The 23,062-nt window shown below is 42.2% G+C and overlaps 1 protein-coding gene across 1 annotated transcript in view; it reads left to right on the top strand.

Annotated features, from left to right (window-relative positions):
- The window catches only part of SPAG16 (sperm associated antigen 16), a 984,179-nt gene that overhangs the window by 446,907 nt on the left and 514,210 nt on the right, over positions 1–23,062 (top strand). Inside the window, exon 7 of the mRNA XM_053698804.1 lies at positions 12,828–12,945. Coding sequence (XP_053554779.1) covers positions 12,828–12,945 — 118 coding nt within the window. The remainder of the gene's footprint in view (positions 1–12,827; positions 12,946–23,062) is intronic.

Raw genomic sequence — 23,062 nt, forward strand, 5'->3', positions numbered from 1 at the left:
CAAGGTACGGCACTGCTATCCATCTCAGGGGTCTTCGACTCCGCTGGATATCTCGGACAGATTATCCGCGGAAGAGGACAATTCCGACTTATTGGAGGATGTCCCTTCTGAGTCGGAATCGGCTACTTCTAGTCCGCCGTCCACAGAGGAACCAGATTTCAAATTTAAGATGGAGCATTTGTGTTTCCCGCTGAAGGAAGTGCTTGCTACGCTGGAGTTTCCGGAACCAAAATTACCGGAAGAACCTTCGATCCCTAAACTTTATAGGGTTTACAAGGACAGGGTAGTGCCCCAGGCCTTCCCGGTTCCTATTAAAATTGAGAACATTATTAAAAATGAATGGGAGAAACAAGGTTCACCCTTTTTCTCCCTCGTCTTCTTTTAAGAAGCTTTTCCGCGTTCCGGACGCGCAGCTTAAACTGTGGGGAACCGTCCCTAAGGTGCATGGTGCTATCTCCACGCTCACTAAGAGAACGTCCATTCCGCTTTAAGATAGCTCCTCTTTTAAGGAATCCATGGATAAAAAAAATGGAGTCCATGTTGTGGAAGATGTTCCAACTGACGGGGTCCGTTTTCCAACCGGCGGTGACTGTCGCTGTGGTGGCTGGTGCGGCTACCTATTGGTGTGACGTACTATCAGCAATGCTCAAGGTGGAGACCCCCCTCAAGGAGATTTTGGATCTAATCAAAGCCTTAAGGGTAGCGCATTCATTGGTTTGTGATGCTAACATGCAGATTATTCGCCTGAATGCTAAGACGTCAGGGTTTTCTGTTTTAGCTCGCAGGGCTCTGTGGCTAAAATCATGGTCTGCTGACATGACGTCTAAGTCTCGCTTGCTTTCCCTACCAAGTCTCAGCGCCAGCAGCCTTCCGCAAAATCGGAGCAATCCAAGGGATCTTGGAAGCCACCAAACTCTTGGAATAAGTCCAAGCAGAACAGGAAGCCCGCCGAGTCAAAGTCGGTATGAAGGGGCAGCCCCTGACCCGTCCTTGGGCCAGGTAAAGGGCAGACTATCTCTTTTTGCGGGGGCCTGGAGGGGAGACGATAGAGACCCTTGGGTCCTGGAGGTCTTCGTCCAGAGGTACAGGATAGGTTTCAAATCGTATCCACCCAGTGGCAGGTTCCTCCTGTCAAACATCTCTTTAAAACCAGAGAAGACAGATGCCTTCCTGGGATGTTTGAGGGAAATCTCATCTCTCTGGGCTCCGGCAGAAAGAGGTCTGGGGTATTATTCAAACCTTTTCGTGGTCCCAAAGAAGGAGGGCACATTTCGTCAAATTCTGGACCTAAAGGCCCTAAACAAGTTTTTGTCAGTCCCATCGTTCAAGATGGAGACGATCAGGTCAATTTTGCCTCTGGTTCAAGAGGGGTAATTAATGACGACTATAGACCTGAAGGATGCTTACCTTCATGTTCCAACCAACAAGGATCACTTCAGATTTCTAAGGTTCGCCTTCCTGGACCAGCACTTCCAGTTTGTGGACCTTCCGTTTGATCTGGCGATGGCCCAAGAGTCTTTACAAAGGTTCTGGGAGCTCTTCTCGCAGTAGAGAGAGCCAGAGGGATTGCAGTGGATCCGTATCTGGACGATATCCTGGTCCAGGCTCCATCCTACAGTCTAGCGGAGGATCACTTGAGAGCTCTCCTCCTTCTACTCCTCCTCCTGGAATATAAACAAAGGAAAGAGTTAATTGGTCCCCAGCAACAGGGTGGAGTTCCTGGGTACGATACTAGATTCTTCTGCCTTGAAGATATTTCTGACAGGCCAGAGATGTTGCAAGCTTGCATCCAACTGTCTATCCCTGCAGACATCCTCCAGGACATCTGTGGCCAGGTGTATTGAGGTAATCAGGCTCATGGTATCCAGCATAGATGTCATCCCATTCGCCAGGTTTCATCTGAGACCTCTGCAGCTGTGCATGTTGAGAAAATGGAACAGCGATCATTCAGATTTGTCCCAACAGATATCTTTGGACAGACCAGTAAGGCAGTCCCTGTCTTGGTGGATCCGAGTGGGCCAGTTGTCCCAGGGGACTTCCTTCCTGAGACCATCCTGGGAGATTGTAACCACGGATGAAAGTCTATCAGGATGGGGAGCCGTTTGGGGTACCAGAAAGGCACAAGGCAAATGGACTTGAGAGGTATCGAGCCTACCTATAAATATTCTGTAACTTCGAGTGATATTCAAAGCTCTGAAAGCTTGGCCCCCTCTGGGGTCGTCCCAATTCATCAGTTTCCAATTGGACAACATCACCTCGGTGGCTAACATAAACCACCAGGGGTGGATGAGAAGCTCCCTAGCAATGAGGGAAGTATCTCAGATTCTGGAATGGGCAGAGACTCACAATTGTTCACTCTCAGCGATCCACATTCCGGGTATGGACAACTGGGAAGAGGATTTTCTGAGCAGACAGACGTTTCATCCAGGGGAATGGTCTCTCCACCCTGAGATGTTTGTAGAGATCTGCAGCAGATGGGGGACGCCGGAAATAGATCTCATGGCGTCAAGTCTCAATTGCAAGTTACCCAGATACGGGTCGCGATCCAACGATTGCCAGGCCGAACAGATAGATGCCTTGGTGGTACCCTGGGACTTCAACCTAATCTACATATTTTCAACATTACCTCTTCTACCTTGAGTAGTGGCCCGCATCAAGCAGGAGCACGCTTTGGCTATTCTGATTGCTCCGTCGTGGCCATGGAGGACGTGGTTTGTGGATCTAGTGGCGATGTCGTCATATCCGCCGTGGAAGTTACTTTGTCGCAAGGATCTGCTAGTTCAAGGTCCTTTTCTACATCAAAATCTCGATTCTCTGAAGCTGACTGCGTGGAGATTGAACACCTAGTCTTAGCCAAGAGAGGTTTTTTGGAAAGATTGGTCAACACTCTCATTCAGGTCAGGAAGCCGGTCAATAGAAGCATCTACCACAAGGTGTGGAGGACCTACTTGTCCTGGTGTGAGGAATGAGGATAGCCATGGCAAAAGGTAAAGGTATCCAGGATTTTGGTTTTTATCTAGGATGGTCTGGATAAGGGTCTTGCCGCGAGTTCCCTAAGGGGACAGATCTCAGCATTATCGGTACTGTTGCATTAGAAGCTTGCAGAGCTTCCTGATATTCAGTCCTTTGTTCAGGCTCTGGTTAGGATTAGACCGTTTTTCAGGAATCCGGCTCCTCCCTGGAGCTTAAACTTGGTGCTTGGCGGCCTTACAATTTGAGCCTCCTTACTTGGTTTTTCATACTGACAAAGCTGTTCTGCGAACCGGTTTGGGATTTCTTCCCAAGGTAGTGTTGAGTCGTAACATTAACCAGAAAATAGTGGTTCCTTCCTTGTGTCCTAACCTTTAGTTTTCTAAGGAGAGGTTACTTCATAATCTGGATGTGGTTTGGGCCTTGAAGTTTTGTCTTCAAGCCACGAAGAAGTTAAGACAGACGTCATCTTTATTCGTTGTGTATTCTGGAAGTCGCAGGGGGCAAATGGCCTCTTCAACTTCTCTATCTTTTTGGTTGAGGAGTATGATGCATCTGGCTTATGAAACAGCGTGACACAGCCTCCTCAGAGGATTACGGCTCACTCGACTAGAGCTTTGGCCTTATCTTGGGCCTTTAATAATAAGGCTTCTATGGAGCAGATTTGTAAGGTGGCAACCTAGTCATCCTTTGCAAAATTTTACAAATTTAACGTTTTTGCTTTGGCGGAAGCAGCTTTTGGGAGAAAGGTTCTGCAGGCTGTGGTGCCCTCAGTATAGGGTCCTCCTCCTTTACCCTCCCGTTTTCTTCATTTCTAGAGCTTGGGTATTTATTCCCACAAGTGATGAATGAAGCTGTGGACTCTACTCCCCTTTAGATGGAAAACATAAATTATGCTTACCTGATAATTTCCATTGTGGGGATTCCACTGCACCCGCCCGTTCTCCATTGGGCGTACCTTAATTTATTTTTTGTTCTTTTGGCACCATTTATACCCTTATATTTCTCCTACTGTTCCTTGTTCCCTTGGCAGAATGACTGGGGGATGAGGGAAGTGGGGGAGGTATTTAAGCCTTTGGCTGGGGTGTCTTTGCCTCCTCCTGGTGGCCAGGTTCTTAATTCCCAAAAGTGATGAATGAAGCAGTGGGCTCTCCTCCCCACGATGGAAATGAAATTATCAGGTAAGCATAATTTATTTTTTTATTTATTTTCAGGTAGTTCGTATATGTTAACTTTAATTAAAGTGTATTTTAATTTTGTTAAAGTTAGGGGGTGTTAGGTTTAGGGGTTAATAGTTTCATGTAGGCATTTGCGTTGTGTAGGGGTGGCGGTTTAGGGGTTATTAGCTTTATTTAGTGTTGGCGATGTGGGGGATGGCAGTTTAGGGGTTAAAAGCTTTATTAGTTGCGGTTTGGAGGGATGGTGTTTTAGGGGTTAATAGTTTAATTTAGGTAGTTGTGATGCGGGGGAATGGCGGTTTACAGGTCAAAAGGGTTAATTTATTAGTTGCGATGCAGCGTATGGCTGTTTAGGGGTTAATAGTGTAGTTTAGAGGTGTTAGTGTACTTTGTAACATATTTTTGATGTGTTTTGTGAAACTTTTTTGTTTTGCAAAACACATAACTACAGGTCTTTGAATGCGGAATGGATCATGGCAGTAAAGGCCATATCGCTCGCGGGAACGCCCTACCGCGTGACTTGTAATATCAAGTAGGTGTCCATTCCTCATGCAAAGACCATTTTGCGCTTTACGGTGCGACTTGTAATCTGGGCCATAGTGTGCCACAGATCAGCAGCTACCTCCCATTAGTGCATTGTTGCTCCTGAGACTACCTAGTTATGCTTTTTAATAAAGGATATCAAGAGAACAAAGTATATTTGATGATAGAAGTACATTGAAAGGTTTCTTAAAATAAGGTGTTATATCTTAACCATTAAAGCTGATTTTAGATTTTCACATCCCTATACGAGACAAAAATGTATTTATTTTTTTATTTGACCACTTTTTGGCATATATTTAGCAACTTTTTGATACAATATTACATTAAAAAAAAAACTCAATTTTTTAAAGTTGCTTAACTCAGAGCAGAGCTTTTTCCATATTCTGGCACCGATCTCTGAACATTCTGAAAATATGACTGGGGTTTTTGCACCATGTACATACTTCTCAAGTTGCTGACTTTTAGGTGGTAACTCCCAGAGTATTGTGAATTTAATTTACCTTTTATATAGTCCCAAAAGTCCTTAGTGGAATGTCCTTAAGGGCACATGAAAGTCAAAATTAAATTCTAATGGCTTTATTTAGAAAAATGTTGAGCGCTTCTCTCTTTTTATTTATGCAAATTATGACTCTTAGGGAAGTCTCCCTAAGTGTAATGTGGGAATCCAGATGTGGACCAATTGCTCTTTGTGCCTAGAGGGATATGGCTGCACCTCACTGACAAGGCCCACTCTAGGCCGAAACGTACGTCTGGGGTTTTGCAGTTTCTCTCGTTCAGAGAGGTATTGCCTGGTATTTCGGGGCTGGACTGTACTGTGAAGTCAGGATCAGACTGATATGCTACTGGAAAGTTCCTCTCTGTGAAAGGCACATGTTGAGCAAAAAAAGGCTGCTTCTTGGGTGGTAACTAGCCATAGAACAAGCTATTATGCTATTGTTTGTTCACAGGATGAGCGCTTCTCTCTTTCTTTCATGTAATTGGCAAGAGTCCATGAGCTAGTGACATATGGGATATACAATCCTACCAGGAGGGGCAAAGTTTCCCAAACCTCAAAATGCCTATAAATACACCCCTCACCACACCCACAATTCAGTTTTACAAACTTTGCCTCCTATGGAGGTGGTGAAGTGAGTTTGTGCTAAGATTTCTACGTTGATATGCACTTATCAGCATTGTTGAAGCCCGATTCCTCTCATAGTACAGCGAATGTCAGAGGGACGTGAAGGGAGTATCACTTATTGAATACGATGATTTCCCTAACAGGGGTCTATTTCATGGGTTCTCTGTTATCGGTCGTAGAGATTCATCTCCTACCTCCCTTTTCAGATCGACGATATACTCTCAAATTACCATTACCTCTACTGATAACTGTTTCTGTACTGGTTTGGCTATCTGCTATATGTGGATGGTTTTCTTTTGGTAAGTATGTTTTTTATTACTTAAGGCACCCCAGCTATGGTTTGGCACTGCATTTATATAAAGTTCTAAATATATGTATTGTACTTATATTTGCCATGAGTAAGGTTCATGTATTTCCTTCTGCAGACTGTCAGTTTCATATTTGGGGAATATAAACATCTTTTAAAAATGAAATGTATTTCTTACTTGGGGTTTAGTCTTTTTTTCAATTGACTACTTCTTACAAATTGCGGGCGGTATTAGGCCCGCGGGTGCGACAAATGCTAAACTTTATTGCGTCATATTTTGGCGCGAAATTTTTTTTGGCGCGAAAAGGTACGTCTATGACGCAAGTTCGTAATTTCCGGCGTCATACTTGACACCGAGACCTTTTCATTAGTGATGCGAGTGTGTCATTTCCGGTTATTTTTTGCCGCCAAAAAAGTTTAGTTACGTTGTGCATCATTATTGGCGCCAAACTTTTTCATTATTTCAATATCCCATTGATGTTTGCCTCTTGATTTTTTCTCTATCAGAGGGCTATGCTATTTGCATTTTTTCCCATTCCTGAAACTGTCATATAAGGAAATAGATAATTTTGCTTTATATGTTGTTTTTTCTCTTACATTTTGCAAGATGTCTCACTTTGACCCTGCCTCAGAAGCTTCTGCTGGAACATTGCTGCTTGACATCGGTTCTACCAAAGCTAAGTGCATTTGTTGTAAAGTTGTAGAAATGATGTCGCCGAATGTCATTTGTAATAGTTGTTTTGATAAACTTTTACATGCAAATAATGTGTCCATCAGTAATAGTACATTGCCAGTTGCAGTTCCTTCAACTTCTAATGTGCATAATATACCTGTAAATTTTAAAGAATTTGTTTCTGATTCTATTCTGAAGGCTTTGTCTGCATTTCCACCTTCAAATAAATGTAATAGGTCTTTTAAAACTTCTTATTTAATTGATGAAATTTCAAATGACCAACAATATGATAATGTATCCTCTTCTGATGAGGATCTATCTGATTCAGAAGATCCTCTTCAGACATTGACACTGACAAATCTACTTATTTATTTAAAATTGAGTATATGCGTTCTTTATTAAGAAGTGTTAATTACTTTGGATATTGAGGTAACCAGTCCTCTTGACGTTCAGTCTAATAAACGTTTAAATGCTGTTTTTAAACCTCCTGTGGTTTCTCCAGGAGTTTTTTCCTAGTTCTAATATGATTCTAAGGAATGGAATAAGCCAGTTACTTCTTTTATTCCTTTTTTAAGGTTTAAAAAATTGTATCCTTTGCCAGCAAAATTTTTAGAGTTTTGGGAAAAGATCCCCAAAATTGATGGGGCTATTTCTACTCTTGCTAAACGTACTACTATTCCTATGGAAGATAGTACTTCCTTTAAGGATCCTTTAGATAGGAAGCTTGAATCTTATCTAAGGAAGGCCTTTTTATATTCAGGTCATCGTCTCAGACCTGCAATTTCTTTGGCTGATGTTGCGGCTGCATCAACTTTCTGGTTGGAGAATTTAGCGCAACAAGAATTGGATTCTGACGTATCTAGCATTATTTGCTTACTGCAACATGCTAATCTTTTTGTTTGTGATGTTAGATCCATGTCTTTAGCTATATTAGCTAGGAGAGCTTTGTGGCTTAAATCTAGGAATGCTGATAGGACATCTAAATCTAGATTACTATCTCTTTCTTTCCAAGGTAATAATTTATTTCGTTCTCAGTTGGATTCTATTATTTCAACTGTTACTGGGGGAAAAGGAAATTTTCTTCCTCAGGATAAAAAACGGTAAATCTAAGGCTTCTAACCGTTTTCGTTCCTTTCGTCAGAATAGGGAACAGAAACACTATCCTCCCCCCAAGGAATCTGCCTCCAATTGGAAACCTTCCTCAAATTGGAATAAATCCAAGCCTTTTAGGAAACCAAAGTCAGCCCCCAAGTCCGCATGAAGGTGCGGCCCTCATTCCAGCTCAGCTGGTAGGGGGCAGATTAAGGTTTTTCAAGGATATTTGGATAAAATCTGTTCAAAATCAATAGATTCAGAGCATTGTCTCTCAAGGGTATCGAATAAGATTCAGAGTAAGACCTCCTGTGAGAAGATTTTTTCTCTCATGTATCCCAGTAAAATCCAGTAAAAGCTCAGGCTTCCTGAAGTGTGTTTCAGACCTGGAGTCTTCAGGGGTAATCATGCCAGTTCCTCTTCTGGAACAAGGTTTGGGGTTTTATTCAAATCTATTCATTGTCCCAAAGAAGGAAAATTTATTCAGACCAGTTCTGGATCTGAAAATTTTGAATCGTTATGTTAGAGTACCAACTTTCAAGATGGTGACTATAAGGACTATTCTGCCTTTTGTTCAGCAAGGACATTATATGTCCACAATAGACTTGCAGGATGCATACCTTCATATTCCGATTCATCCAGAACATTTTCAGTTTCTAAGATTCTCTTTTCTAGACAAGCATTACCAATTGGTTGCTCTTCCATTTTGCCTAGCAACTGCTCCAAGAATCTTTTCAAAGGTTCTGGGTGTCCTACTCTCTGTAATCAGAGAACAGGGTATTGCTGTGTTTCCTTATTTGGACGATATCTTGGTACTAGCTCAATCTTTACGTACTGCAGAATCTCACACGAATCAACTAGTGTTGTTTCTTCGGAAACATGGTTGGAGGATCAATTTACCAAAAAGTTTCTTGATTCATCAGACAAGGGTCACCTTTTTAGGCTTCTAGATAGATTCAGTGTCCATGACTCTGTCTCTAACAGACAAGAGACGTTTAAAATTGGTTGCAGCCTGCCGGCACCTTCAGTCTCAGTCATTCCCTTCAGTGGCTATGTGCATGGACGTTTTAGGTCTCATGACTGCAGCATCGGACGCGATCCCCTTTGCTCGTTTTCACATGAGACCTCTTCAGCTTTGTATGCTGAATCAATGGTGCAGGGATTATACAAATATATCAAAATTTAATATCCTTAAATCCCAATGTACTCTCTGACATGGTGGATAGATAACCATCATTTAGTTCAAGAGGCTTCTTTTGTTCGCCAACCTGGACTGTGATCACAACAGATGCAAGTCTTTCAGGTTGGGGAGCTGTTTGAGGATCTCTGACAGCACAAGGGGTTTGGAAATCTCAAGAGGCATGATTTCCAATAAATATCTTAGAACTCCGTGCAATTCTCAGAGCTCTTCAGTTTTGGCCTCTGTTAAAGAAAGAACCGTTCATTTGTTTTCAGACAGACATTATCACAACAGTGGCATATGTCAATCATCAGGGTGGGACTCACAGTCCCCAAGCTATGAAAGAAGTATCTCGAATACTTGTTTGGGCAGAATCCAGCTCCTGTCTAATCTCTGCGGTGCATATCCCAGGTGTAGACAATTGGGAAGCGGATTATCTCAACCGCCAGACTTTACATCCAGGATAGTGGTCTCTCCATCCAGATGTGGGGTCCTCCAGAAGTAGATCTCATGGCCTCTCATCTAAACAAGAAACTTCCCAGATACCTGTCCAGGTCCAGGGATGTTCAGGCGGAAGCAGTGGATGCGCTGACACTTCCTTGGTGTTATCATCCTGCTTATATCTTCCCGCCTTTAGTTCTCCTTCCAAGAGTGTTTTCCAAAATCATCATGGAACAATCATTTGTGTTGCTGGTAGTGCCAGCATGGCCACACAGGGTTTGGTATACGGATCTGGTTCGGATGTCCAGTTGCCCGCCTTGGCCACTTCCGTTACGGCCAGACCTACTATCTCAAGGTCCATTTTTCCATCAGGATCTCAAATCATTACATTTGAAGGTATGGAAATTGAATGCTTAGTACTAAGTCATAGAGGTTTCTCTGACTCAGTGATTGATACTATGTTACAAGCTCGTAAATCAGTCTCTAGGAAGATTTATTATAGAGTTTGAAAGACTTACATTTCATGGTGTTCTTCTCATAAATTCTCCTGGCATTCTTTTAGAATTCCTAGAATTTTTATAGTTTTTTCAGGATGGTTTGGATAAGGGTTTGTCTGCAAGTTCCTTGAAAGGACAAATCTCCGCTCTTTTTGTTTTATTTCACTGAAAGATTGCTATACTTTCTGATATACACTGTTTTGTACAGGCTTTAGTTCGTATTAAGCCTGTCATTAAATCAATTTCTACTCCTTGGAGTCTTAATTTGGTTCTGAAGGCTTTACAGGCTCATCCATTTGAGCCTATGCATTCTTTGGACATTAAACTACTTTCTTGGAAAGTGTTGTTCCTTTGGCTATCTCTTCTGCTAGAAGAGTTTCTGAGCTATCTGCTCTTTCTCGTGAATCTCCTTTTCTGACTTTTCATCAGGATAAGGCGGTTTTGCGGACTTCTTTGATTTTTTCCTTAAGTTTGTGAATTCTAACAACATTAGTAGAGAAATTGTTGTCCCTTCCTTTTGTCCTAATCCTAAGAATCCTTTGGAAAGATCCTTACATTCTTTGGATGTGGTGAGAGCTTTGAAATATTATGTTGAAGCTACTTAAGATTTCAGGAAGACTTCTAGTCTATTTGTTATATTTTCTGTTCCTAGGAAAGGTCAGAAGGCCTCTGCTATTTCCTTGGCCTCTTGGTTAAAGCTTTTGATTCTTCAAGCTTATTTGGAGTTGGGTCAAGCCCCGCCTCAGAGAATTATAGCTCATTCTACTAGATCAGTCTCCACTTCGTGGGCTTTTAAGAATGAAGCTTCAGTTGATCAGATTTGCAAAGCAGCGACTTGGTCCTCTTTGCATACATTTACTAAATTCTACCGTTTTTATGTGTTTGCTTCTTCGGAAGCAGTTTTTGGTAGAAAAGTTCTTCAGGCAGCTGTTTCAGTTTGATTCTTCTGCTTTTGATTTAAGTTTTTTTCTTTCAAAAATGAAAATAAACTTATTTTTTGGGGTTGTGGATTAATTTTTTCAGCGGTATATGGCTGTTTTTATTTTATTCCCTCCCTCTCTAGTGACTCTTGAGTGGAAGACTCCACATCTTGGGTATTGATATCCCATATGTCACTAGCTCATGGACTCTTGCCAATTACATGAAAGAAAACATAATTTATGTAAGAACTTACCTGATAAATTCATTTCTTTCATATTGGCAAGAGTCCATGAGGCCCACCCTTTTTATGGTGGTTATGATTTTTTGTAAAAAGCACAATTATTTCCAAATTTCCTTTGTTGATGCTTTCTACTCCTTTCTTTATCACCCCACTGCTTGGCTATTCGTTAAACTGAATTGTGGGGGTGGTGAGGGGTGTATTTATAGGCATTTTGAGGTTTGGGGAACTTTGCCCCTCCTGGTAGGATTGTATATCCCATATGTCACTAGCTCATGGACTCTTGCCAATATGAAAGAAATGAATTTATCAGGTAAGTTCTTACATAAATTATGTTTTTTATTTATGCAAATTATGACTCTTAGGGAGGTCTCACGTGATGCTGGAATCCAGACGTGGAACCGTTGCTCAGTGTGCCTAGAGGGATATGGCTGCACCTGACTGACGAGGCCCACACTAGGCTGAAACGTACATCTGGGGTTTTGCCGTTTCTCTCATTCAGAGAGTGATTGCCTAGTATTTCAGGGCTGGACTGTACTGTTAAAGGGAGAGTCTACACAAGAATTTTTATTATTTGAAAAGATAGATAATCCTTTTATTACCCATTTTCCAGTTTTGCATAACCAACACTGTTATATTAATATATATTTTACCTCTGTGATTACCTTGTATCTAAGCCTATGCAGACTGCCCCCTTGTCTCAGTGCTTTTGACAGACATGCAGTTTAGCCAATCAGTGCAGACTTCTAAATAAATCCATGGGAGTAAGCACAATGTTATCTATATGACACACATGAACTAGTATTGTCTAACTGGGAAAAACTTTCAAAATGTTCTGAGCTAGGAGGCGGTTTTCACCAGTTTAGAAATCAGTTTGAGCCTACCTTGGTTTAGCTTTTAAAAAGTACCACCAAGGGAACAAAGCAAATTTGATAAAAGTAAATTGGAAAGTTGTTTAAAATTGCACGCCCTATCTGAATCATAAAAGTTTAATTTTGACTAGACTGTCCCTTTAAGTCGGGATCAGACTGATATGCTACAGGAAAGTTCCTGTCTGTGAAAGGCACATGTTGAGCAAAAAGAGGCTGCTTCTTGGGTGGTAACTAGCCATAGAACAAGCTATTATGCTATTGTTTGTTCCCAGGTTGAGCGATTCTCTCTCTTTATTTATTTAGAAAAATGTCTTGTAAAATTACTTATATTACAAGTTACCTTTTAGTACTGTAACTTAATGTCCTTTATGGAATGCCTGTAAAGGAATATGAAAGTCAAAAGTAAAATTTTCGTTTAGAGCATGCCGTATAAAGAGACGTTTAAGTTTTTGTACTCAATTCTCTTAGAACCATTTGTTTAAAAGCATACCAATCTAGGCTTAGGAGCACAGACGCAATACTGTTTGGTGGCTATGCACATGTCTCGTCATTGAGTCACCAGATGTTTTCAGCTAGGTACCAGTATTTCAATGCTGCTCTGGAGCTGACTTTATATGCAAGCAATAGTGCAGTAGTATAAACTTCTCTTTAAATAAAGTTCCTGCATATTTCTTTGCCAAACCTTTGTCTGATATGTTTTTTTTTTCTGTTTAAAAAAAGCAAAAAAGTCTTTATGTTCAAATACCTTACACAGAGAAGCATTTCGACTAATTCTGTCTTTTTTTTTTTATCAAGACTAAAGATTCACTATGCATCATATGAGCCACTTTTGAGACAGCTGCATGAGAAATATCAGACAGTCCTGCGGCAGAAGATGTTGATCACCCTGGAGCGAGACAGAGCTGTTGGCGAGGTGATTTGTTAAATTTTCTATCTCTTTATGGGCCTGATGATAAAGGATTCTCCTGCTTGCAGAGAAATTGTAGTGCAGACTTTACAGGGGCCGAACTCACTGAATTCTAAAAGAAAACCCTCAAAAATTTTGCTTTACTTGTCTAAGGGGTGTTTTCTGTATTTCTGTATCTGAAGGAGAGACAAGCTGAGTGCAATGTCACACTGCATGATATGAGAGTTTTGTTACACTTACATTTTGTGCTTTGTATTTTATATTACTTTACTTTTTAGATTGGATCTTTTCAATATTATTACATTTAAGCTTTGCACTTTCTATTTTCTATTTTAATATTTAGATTAGATCCAGCAGTGATTTTCCAAATTCTGATTTTATGTTTTGAAAGTTTCTGTTACTTTAACACATTAGGATCATATTTTGTATATTTCTGTGCATCTTTTACAAATTACATTGCATTTTATGTGTTCTCTATTGAACAAAAAACAGAGCTGCATAAAACGGGAGGGACAGGGGAGTTCCTTGGGCTAAACAGGGTCGTTCCCAAGGTATAAATAAAAAGAGTAGCGCTCAACCTGGGAACGAACAATAGCATGGCTAGTTACCATCCAAGGAGCAGCCTCTTTTTGGTCAACATGTGCCTTTCACAGATAAAAACTTTCCTGTAGTATATCAGTCTGATCCCGACTAAACAGTGTAGCCCAGTCCCGAAATACTAGGCAATTCCTCTCTGAGTGAGAGAAACAGTAAAACACCAGACCTATGTTTCGGTCTAGTGTGGGCCCTGTTAGTGAGGTACAGCCATATCCCTCTTATCACCCTTAGGCAGACTTCCTTCAGGGTCATAATTTGCATAAATAAAAAGAGAGAAGCGCTCAACCTGAGAGCGAACAATAGCATAATAGCTGTTTTCTATGCCTAGTTATCACCCAAGGAGCAGCCTCTTTCTTTTTTAAGACACAATAAGTCCACGGATCATCCTAATTACTAATGGGATATTCACCTCCTGGTTAGCCGGAGGAGGCAAAGAGCACCACAACAGAGCTGTTAAATATCTTCTCCCTTCCCTCCCACTCCAGTCATTCTCTTTGCCTACGTTAGTGATAGGAAGAGGTAAAGTGAGGTGTTAGATTAGATTCTTCAATCAAGAGTTTATTATTTTTAAAGTAGTGACAGAGTGTGCTACTTTGCTCTAGTGTGTAGCCATAGTCCATACCAGTATCTACAGTAGAGCTTTTGGTGGCTTTAAAGCAATGGGAACTTTTGGGACATAATTCTCACTATGCCTCCCATACTGATGCTGCCCTGACTAAGAAAACCTGAAGGATTTTTGCTCAGGACTTTCTTTCTCCAACATAGGTGTGTCCGGTCCACGGCGTCATCCTTACTTGTGGGATATTCTCTTCCCCAACAGGAAATGGCAAAGAGCCCAGCAAAGCTGGTCACATGATCCCTCCTAGGCTCCGCCTACCCCAGTCATTCTCTTTGCCGTTGTACAGGCAACATCTCCACGGAGATGGCTTAGAGTTTTTTAGTGTTTAACTGTAGTTTTTATTATTCAATCAAGAGTTTGTTATTTTAAAATAGTGCTGGTATGTACTATTTACTCAGAAACAGAAAAGAGATGAAGATTTCTGTTTGTATGAGGAAAATGATTTTAGCAACCGTTACTAAAATCCATGGCTGTTCCACACAGGACTGTTGAGAGGAATTAACTTCAGTTGGGGGAACAGTGAGCAGTCTCTTGCTGCTTGAGGTATGACACATTCTAACAAGACGATGTAATGCTGGAAGCTGTCATTTTCCCTATGGGATCCGGTAAGCCATGTTTATTAAGATAGTAAATAAGGGCTTCACAAGGGCTTATTAAGACTGTAGACTTTTTCTGGGCTAAATCGATTCATTATTAACACATATTTAGCCTTGAGGAATCATTTAATCTGGGTATTTTGATAAGATTTTATCGGCAGGCACTATTTTAGACACCTTATTCTTTAGGGGCTTTCCCAAATCATAGGCAGAGCCTCATTTTCGCGCCGGTGTTGCGCACTTGTTTTTGAGAGGCATGACATGCAGTCGCATGTGTGAGGAGCTCTGATACATAGAAAAGACTTTCTGAAGGCGTCATTTGGTATCGTATTCCCCTTTGGGCTTGGTTGGGTCTCAGCAAAGCAGATACCAGGGACTGTAAAGGGGTTAAAGTTAAAAACGGCTCCGGTTCCGTTATTTTAAGGGTTAAAGCTTCCAAATTTGGTGTGCAATACTTTTAAGGCTTTAAGACACTGTGGTGAAATTTTGGTGAATTTTGAACAATTCCTTCATATTTTTTCGCAATTGCAGTAATAAAGTGTGTTCAGTTTAAAATTTAAAGTGACAGTAACGGTTTTATTTTAAAACGTTTTTTGTACTTTGTTATCAAGTTTATGCCTGTTTAACATGTCTGAACTACCAGATAGACTGTGTTCTGATTGTGGGGAAGCCAGAGTTCCTTCTCATTTAAATAAATGTGATTTATGTGACAATGACAATGATGCCCAAGATGATTCCTCAAGTGAGGGGAGTAAGCATGGTACTGCATCATTCCCTCCTTCGTCTACACGAGTCTTGCCCACTCAGGAGGCCCCTTGTACATCTAGCGCGCCAATACTCCTTACTATGCAACAATTAACGGCTGTAATGGATAATTCTGTCAAAAACATTTTAGCCAAAATGCACACTTATCAGCGTAAGCGCGACTGCTCTGTTTTAGATACTGAAGAGCATGACGACGCTGATAATAATGGTTCTGAAGGGCCCCTAAACCAGTCTGAGGGGGCCCAGGGAGGTTTTGTCTGAGGGAGAAATTACAGATTCAGGGAACATTTCTCAACAAGCTGAACCTGATGTGATTACGTTTAAATTTAAGTTGGAACATCTCCGCGCTCTGCTTAAGGAGGTATTATCCACTCTGGATGATTGTGACAATTTGGTCATCCCAGAGAAGCTATGTAAAATGGACAAGTTCCTAGAGGTCCCGGGGCTCCCAGAAGCTTTTCCTATACCCAAACGGGTGGCGGACATTGTAAATAAAGAATGGGAAAGGCCCGGTATTCCTTTCGTCCCTCCCCCCATATTTAAAAAATTGTTTCCTATGGTCGACCCCAGAAAGGACTTATGGCAGACAGTCCCCAAGGTCGAGGGAGCGGTTTCCACTTTAAACAAACGCACCACTATACCCATAGAAGATAGTTGTGCTTTCAAAGATCCTATGGATAAAAAATTAGAAGGTTTACTTAAAAAGATGTTTGTTCAGCAGGGTTACCTTCTACAACCAATTTCATGCATTGTCCCTGTCGCTACAGCCGCATGTTTCTGGTTCGATGAGCTGGTAAAGGCGGTCGATAGTGATTCTCTTCCTTATGAGGAGATTATGGACAGAATCAATGCTCTCAAATTGGCTAATTCTTTCACCCTAGACGCCACTTTGCAATTGGCTAGGTTAGCGGCTAAGAATTCTGGGTTTGCTATTGTGGCGCGCAGAGCGCTTTGGTTGAAATCTTGGTCAGCTGATGCGTCTTCCAAGAACAAGCTACTTAACATTCCTTTCAAGGGGAAAACGCTGTTTGGCCCTGACTTGAAAGAGATTATCTCTGATATCACTGGGGGTAAGGGCCATGCCCTTCCTCAGGATCGGCCTTTCAAGGCCAAAAACCAACCTAATTTTCGTCCCTTTCGTAGAAACGGACCAGCCCAAAGTGCTACGTCCTCTAAGCAAGAGGGTAATACTTCTCAAGCCAAGCAAGCTTGGAGACCAATGCAAGGCTGGAACAAGGGAAAGCAGGCCAAGAAACCTGCCACTGCTACCAAGACAGCATGAAATGTTGGCCCCCGATCCGGGACCGGATCTGGTGGGGGGCAGACTCTCTCTCTTCGCTCAGGCTTGGGCAAGAGATGTTCTGGATCCTTGGACACTAGAAATAGTCTCCCAAGGTTATCTTCTGGAATTCAAGGGGCTTCCCCCAAGGGGGAGGTTCCACAGGTCTCAGTTGTCTTCAGACCACATAAAAAGACAGGCATTCTTACATTGTGTAGAAGACCTGTTAACAATGGGAGTGATTCATCCTGTTCCATTAGGAGAACAAGGGATGGGGTTCTACTCCAATCTGTTCATAGTTCCCAAAAAAGAGGGAACGTTCAGACCAATCTTGGATCTCAAGATCTTACACAAGTTTCTCAAGGTTCCATCGTTCAAGATGGAAACCATTCGAACAATTCTTCCTTCCATCCAGGAAGGTCAATTCATGACCACGGTGGATTTAAAGGATGCGTATCTACATATTCCTATCCACAAGGAACATCATCGGTTCCTAAGGTTCGCATTCCTGGACAAGCATTACCAGTTCGTGGCGCTTCCTTTCGGATTAGCCACTGCTCCAAGGATTTTCACAAAGGTACTAGGGTCCCTTCTAGCTGTGCTAAGACCAAGGGGCATTGCTGTAGTACCTTACTTGGACGACATTCTGATTCAAGCGTCGTCCCTTCCTCAAGCAAAGGCTCACACGGACATCGTCCTGGCCTTTCTCAGATCTCACGGATGGAAAGTGAACGTGGAAAAGAGTTCTCTATCTCCGTCAACAAGGGTTCCCTTCTTGGGAACAATAATAGACTCCTTAGAAATGAGGATTTTTCTGACAGAGGCCAGAAAAACAAGACTTCTAGACTCTTGTCGGATACTTCATTCCGTTCCTCTTCCTTCCATAGCGCGGTGCATGGAAGTGATAGGTTTGATGGTAGCGGCAATGGACATAGTTCCTTTTGCGCGCATTCATCTAAGACCATTACAACTGTGCATGCTCAGTCAGTGGAATGGGGACTATACAGACTTGTCTCCGAGGATACAAGTAAATCAGAGGACCAGAGACTCACTCCGTTGGTGGCTGTCCCTGGACAACCTGTCACAAGGGATGACCTTCCGCAGACCAGAGTGGGTCATTGTCACGACCGACGCCAGTCTGATGGGCTGGGGCGCGGTCTGGGGATCCCTGAAAGCTCAGGGTCTTTGGTCTCGGGAAGAATCTCTTCTACCGATAAATATTCTGGAACTGAGAGCGATATTCAATGCTCTCAAGGCTTGGCCTCAGCTAGCGAGGGCCAGGTTCATACGGTTTCAATCAGACAACATGACAACTGTTGCGTACATCAACCATCAGGGGGGAACAAGGAGTTCCCTGGCGATGGAAGAAGTGACCAAAATCATTCAATGGGCGGAGTCTCACTCCTGCCACCTGTCTGCAATCCACATCCCAGGAGTGGAAAATTGGGAAGCGGATTTTCTGAGTCGTCAGACATTGCATCCGGGGGAGTGGGAACTCCATCCGGAAATCTTTGCCCAAATCACTCAGCTGTGGGGCATTCCAGACATGGATCTGATGGCCTCTCGTCAGAACTTCAAAGTTCCTTGCTACGGGTCCAGATCCAGGGATCCCAAGGCGGCTCTAGTGGATGCACTAGTAGCACCTTGGACCTTCAAACTAGCTTATGTGTTCCCGCCGTTTCCTCTCATCCCCAGGCTGGTAGCCAGGATCAATCAGGAGAGGGCGTCGGTGATCTTGATAGCTCCTGCGTGGCCACGCAGGACTTGGTATGCAGATCTGGTGAATATGTCATCGGCTCCACCATGGAAGCTACCTTTGAGACGAGACCTTCTTGTTCAAGGTCCGTTCGAACATCCGAATCTGGTCTCACTCCAGCTGACTGCTTGGAGATTGAACGCTTGATCTTATCGAAGCGGGGGTTCTCAGATTCTGTTATCGATACTCTTGTTCAGGCCAGAAAGCCTGTAACTAGAAAGATTTACCACAAAATTTGGAAAAAATATATCTGTTGGTGTGATTCTAAAGGATTCCCTTGGGACAAGGTTAAGATTCCTAAGATTCTATCCTTCCTTCAAGAAGGATTGGAAAAAGGATTATCTGCAAGTTCCCTGAAGGGACAGATTTCTGCCTTGTCTGTGTTACTTCACAAAAAGCTGGCAGCTGTGCCAGATGTTCAAGCCTTTGTTCAGGCTCTGGTTAGAATCAAGCCTGTTTACAAACCTTTGACTCCTCCTTGGAGTCTCAACTTAGTTCTTTCAGTTCTTCAGGGGGTTCCGTTTGAACCCTTACATTCCGTTGATATTAAGTTATTATCTTGGAAAGTTTTGTTTTTGGTTGCAATTTCTTCTGCTAGAAGAGTTTCAGAATTATCTGCTCTGCAGTGTTCTCCTCCTTATCTGGTGTTCCATGCAGATAAGGTGGTTTTACGTACTAAACCTGGTTTTCTTCCAAAAGTTGTTTCTAACAAAAACATTAACCAGGAGATTATCGTACCTTCTCTGTGTCCGAAACCAGTTTCAAAGAAGGAACGTTTGTTGCACAATTTGGATGTTGTTCGCGCTCTAAAATTCTATTTCGACGCTACAAAGGATTTTAGACAAACATCTTCCTTGTTTGTTGTTTATTCCGGTAAAAGGAGAGGTCAAAAAGCAACTTCTACCTCTCTCTCTTTTTGGATTAAAAGCATCATCAGATTGGTTTACGAGACTGCCGGACGGCAGCCTCCCGAAAGAATCACAGCTCATTCCACTAGGGCTGTGGCTTCCACATGGGCCTTCAAGAACGAGGCTTCTGTTGATCAGATATGTAGGGCAGCGACTTGGTCTTCACTGCACACTTTTACCAAATTTTACAAGTTTGATACTTTTGCTTCTTCTGAGGCTATTTTTGGGAGAAAGGTTTTGCAAGCCGTGGTGCCTTCCATCTAGGTGACCTGATTTGCTCCCTCCCATCATCCGTGTCCTAAAGCTTTGGTATTGGTTCCCACAAGTAAGGATGACGCCGTGGACCGGACACACCTATGTTGGAGAAAACAGAATTTATGTTTACCTGATAAATTACTTTCTCCAACGGTGTGTCCGGTCCACGGCCCGCCCGGGTTTTTTAATCAGGTCTGATAATTTATTTTCTTTAACTACAGTCACCACGGTATCATATGGTTTCTCCTATGCAAATATTCCTCCTTAACGTCGGTCGAATGACTGGGGTAGGCGGAGCCTAGGAGGGATCATGTGACCAGCTTTGCTGGGCTCTTTGCCATTTCCTTTTGGGGAAGAGAATATCCCACAAGTAAGGATGACGCCGTGGACCGGACACACCGTTGGAGAAAGTAATTTATCAGGTAAACATAAATTCTGTTTTTCTTTCCAGGTCTTTGGGAGGGAGAGGACCTCCTAAACCTGGTCCTGCCTTGCTGCCAGGCAGAAAATGAGGTAAGTGCTAACTTTTTTTCTGGGGGTAGAGATCTCAGAGAAAGTTTGGGCACTTTCTAAAATTTACCTTTATCCTCATTCTTATTTATTCAGATTCTCCTAGTTTAACAGGGGACATTAAGGCAGTCAGGACGCAGGCACTGGCATGTCTTTCATTCCCGGTCTAATAGTAAGACTGACTGGGTGAAAGAGTCACTATATTTGCACACAGACATTTACATTTGGCTTGCATTGTAGTCTCCTACAGATGGAGCATTAATACTCATTAGACAATGCATGTGGAGTTGTCTACAGGCCTAGAGGGCTGTGCGATGCTTATGTATTATCAGGTGCACAGAGGAGTCTCTACTCATGGTGGAACTAAAGGGCTGAGCAGTTTAGAGGAGTGCAGACACATGTTGTTGTTCGGTTTGTCTGCTTGATCCCTGGGGGCTATAGTGTGATAATGGCGACCGGGAGATGACATGTTTTCCTCGTTGTTCATGTACCCTACCGGTATGAGTGCAGTGTGTGCGGTGTTACCACGATAGAGATGGAGCTTTATTTTTTATTCTCCACTTCAGTGAGGGCTAGACTTTGCTACTGGCGCCTTTACTTAGTACAGTGGCGACCGGGAGATGACGGGTGACGCCCACGAGGGGCGGAGTTGGTAAAAAACGGCGCCAATGTTTTCTTCCCTCCCTCCTGTCAGTTATGAGTATACGCTAGGAGTGGAGGGTGGCGCCGTATAGAAATCCTTTCCTTTCTGTCACTTCCGGTTATCGGAAGACACAAAGGAATTTCTATATAAATGTTTGCGCTTCAGTCAGCGCTATTATGTGCTCAGTTTTCTGCATAAATAGGCTGTCTGTCGCTTCAGCTAGTTTAGATGAGGTATAGATAGAGCACTGTCGTTCCTCTCATACTTCTTAGATTTGTTTTGTTCTAGTGAAAATAAAGATGTTAAACTTTTAACATTTAAAGGGACAGTGTCACTTGCTATATGTTGATTTTTATTAGCAACTGGTTAAGTTTTTATTTCATTATCCTGCTATATGTAAGGCAGGTTAATTAAAGATGTGTACATTAATTTTTCTATCTCACATGCAGTGCCCTGCGGTTCCTTGCAATTTCCATCTGGAATTGCTGCACAAGACATTGCTTCTTTAATGTCATGGCGATGTCTATGAACAGCAATATTGGCATGCTGATTTAGCTTGTTTTTCCACACAGAAATAAAAAATTACTTTTGAAATTTAAAGAGACAGTAACGTTTTTTATGTGTCAATTAAAAAAAAATAAAAAAATCTCTTTTTCTCTTGTTAAGTGTATCCAGTCCACGGATCATCCATTACTTGTGGGATATTCTCCTTCCCAACAGGAAGTTGCAAGAGGATCACCCACAGCAGAGCTGCTATATAGCTCCTCCCCTCACTGCCATATCCAGTCATTCTCTTGCAACTCTCAACAAAGATGGACGTAGTAAGAGGAGAGTGTTGTATTATAGTTAGTTTTTTAACTTCAATCAAAAGTTTGTTATTTTTAAATGGTACCGGAGTGTACTGTTTCATCTCAGGCAGCATTAGAAACAGAATCTGCCTGTGATTTCTATGATCTTAGCAGAAGTAACTAAGATCCATTGCTGTTCTCACATATTCTGAGGAGTGAGGTAACTTCAGAGAGGGAATGGCGTGCAGGTTTTCCTGCAATAAGGTATGTGCAGTTAATATTTTTCTAGGGATGGAATTTGCTAGAAAATGCTGCTGATACCGGATTAATGTAAGTAAAGCCTTAAATGCAGTGATAGCGACTGGTATCAGGCTTATTAATAGAGATACATACTCTTATAAAAGTGTAATATAAAACGTTTGCTGGCATGTTTAATCGTTTTTATATATGTTTGGTGACAAAACTTATTGGGGCCTAGTTTTTTTCCACATGGCTGGTTTGATTTTTGCCTAGAAACAGTTCCTGAGGCTTTCCACTGTTGCAATATGAGTGGGAAGGGCCTATTTTAGTGCTTTTCTGTGCAGATAAAAATACTAACAGAGACATTCAGCTTCTTCCTGCATGATCCAGGACATCTTTGAAGGGCTCAAAAGGCTTCAAAGTCGTGTTTGAGGAGGGTAACAATCACAGTAGACTGTGGCAGTTGTTGTGACTGTGTTTAAAAAACGTTTTTGTCATTAATTCTGCTTTTGTTATTAAGGGGTTAATCATCCATTTGCAAGTGGGTGCAATGCTCTGCTGACTTGTTACATACACTGTAAAAGTTTTGTTAGTGTAACTGCCTTTTTTCACTGTTATGTCAAAATTTGTTTCTCTTAAAGGCACAGTAACGTTTTTTATATTGCTTGTTAACTTGCTTTAAAGTGTTTTCCAAGCTTGCTAGTCTCATTGCTAGTCTGTACAAACATGTCTGAAACAGAGTATACTTGTTCATTATGTTTAAAAGCCATGGTGGAGCCCCATAGGAGAATGTGTACTAAATGTATTGATTTCACCTTAAACAGTAAAGATCAGTCTTTATCTATAAAAGAATTGTCACCAGAGGGGTCTGTCGAGGGGGAAGTTATGCCGACTAACTCTCCCCACGTGTCGGACCCTTCGCCTCCCGCTCAAGGGACGCACGCTAATATGGCGCCAAGTACATCAGGGATGCCCATAGCGATTACTTTGCAGGACATGGCTGCAATCATGAATAATACCCTGTCAGAGGTATTATCCAGATTGCCTGAATTGAGAGGCAAGCCCGATAGCTCTGGGGTTAGACGAGATACAGAGCGCGTAGATGCTGTAAGAGCCATTTTTGATACTGCACAATATGCAGAACCTGAGGACGGAGAGCTTCAGTCT

Source organism: Bombina bombina, chromosome 1, assembly GCF_027579735.1.
Source record: "Bombina bombina isolate aBomBom1 chromosome 1, aBomBom1.pri, whole genome shotgun sequence".
In the NCBI taxonomy this organism is placed as follows: domain Eukaryota; kingdom Metazoa; phylum Chordata; class Amphibia; order Anura; family Bombinatoridae; genus Bombina; species Bombina bombina.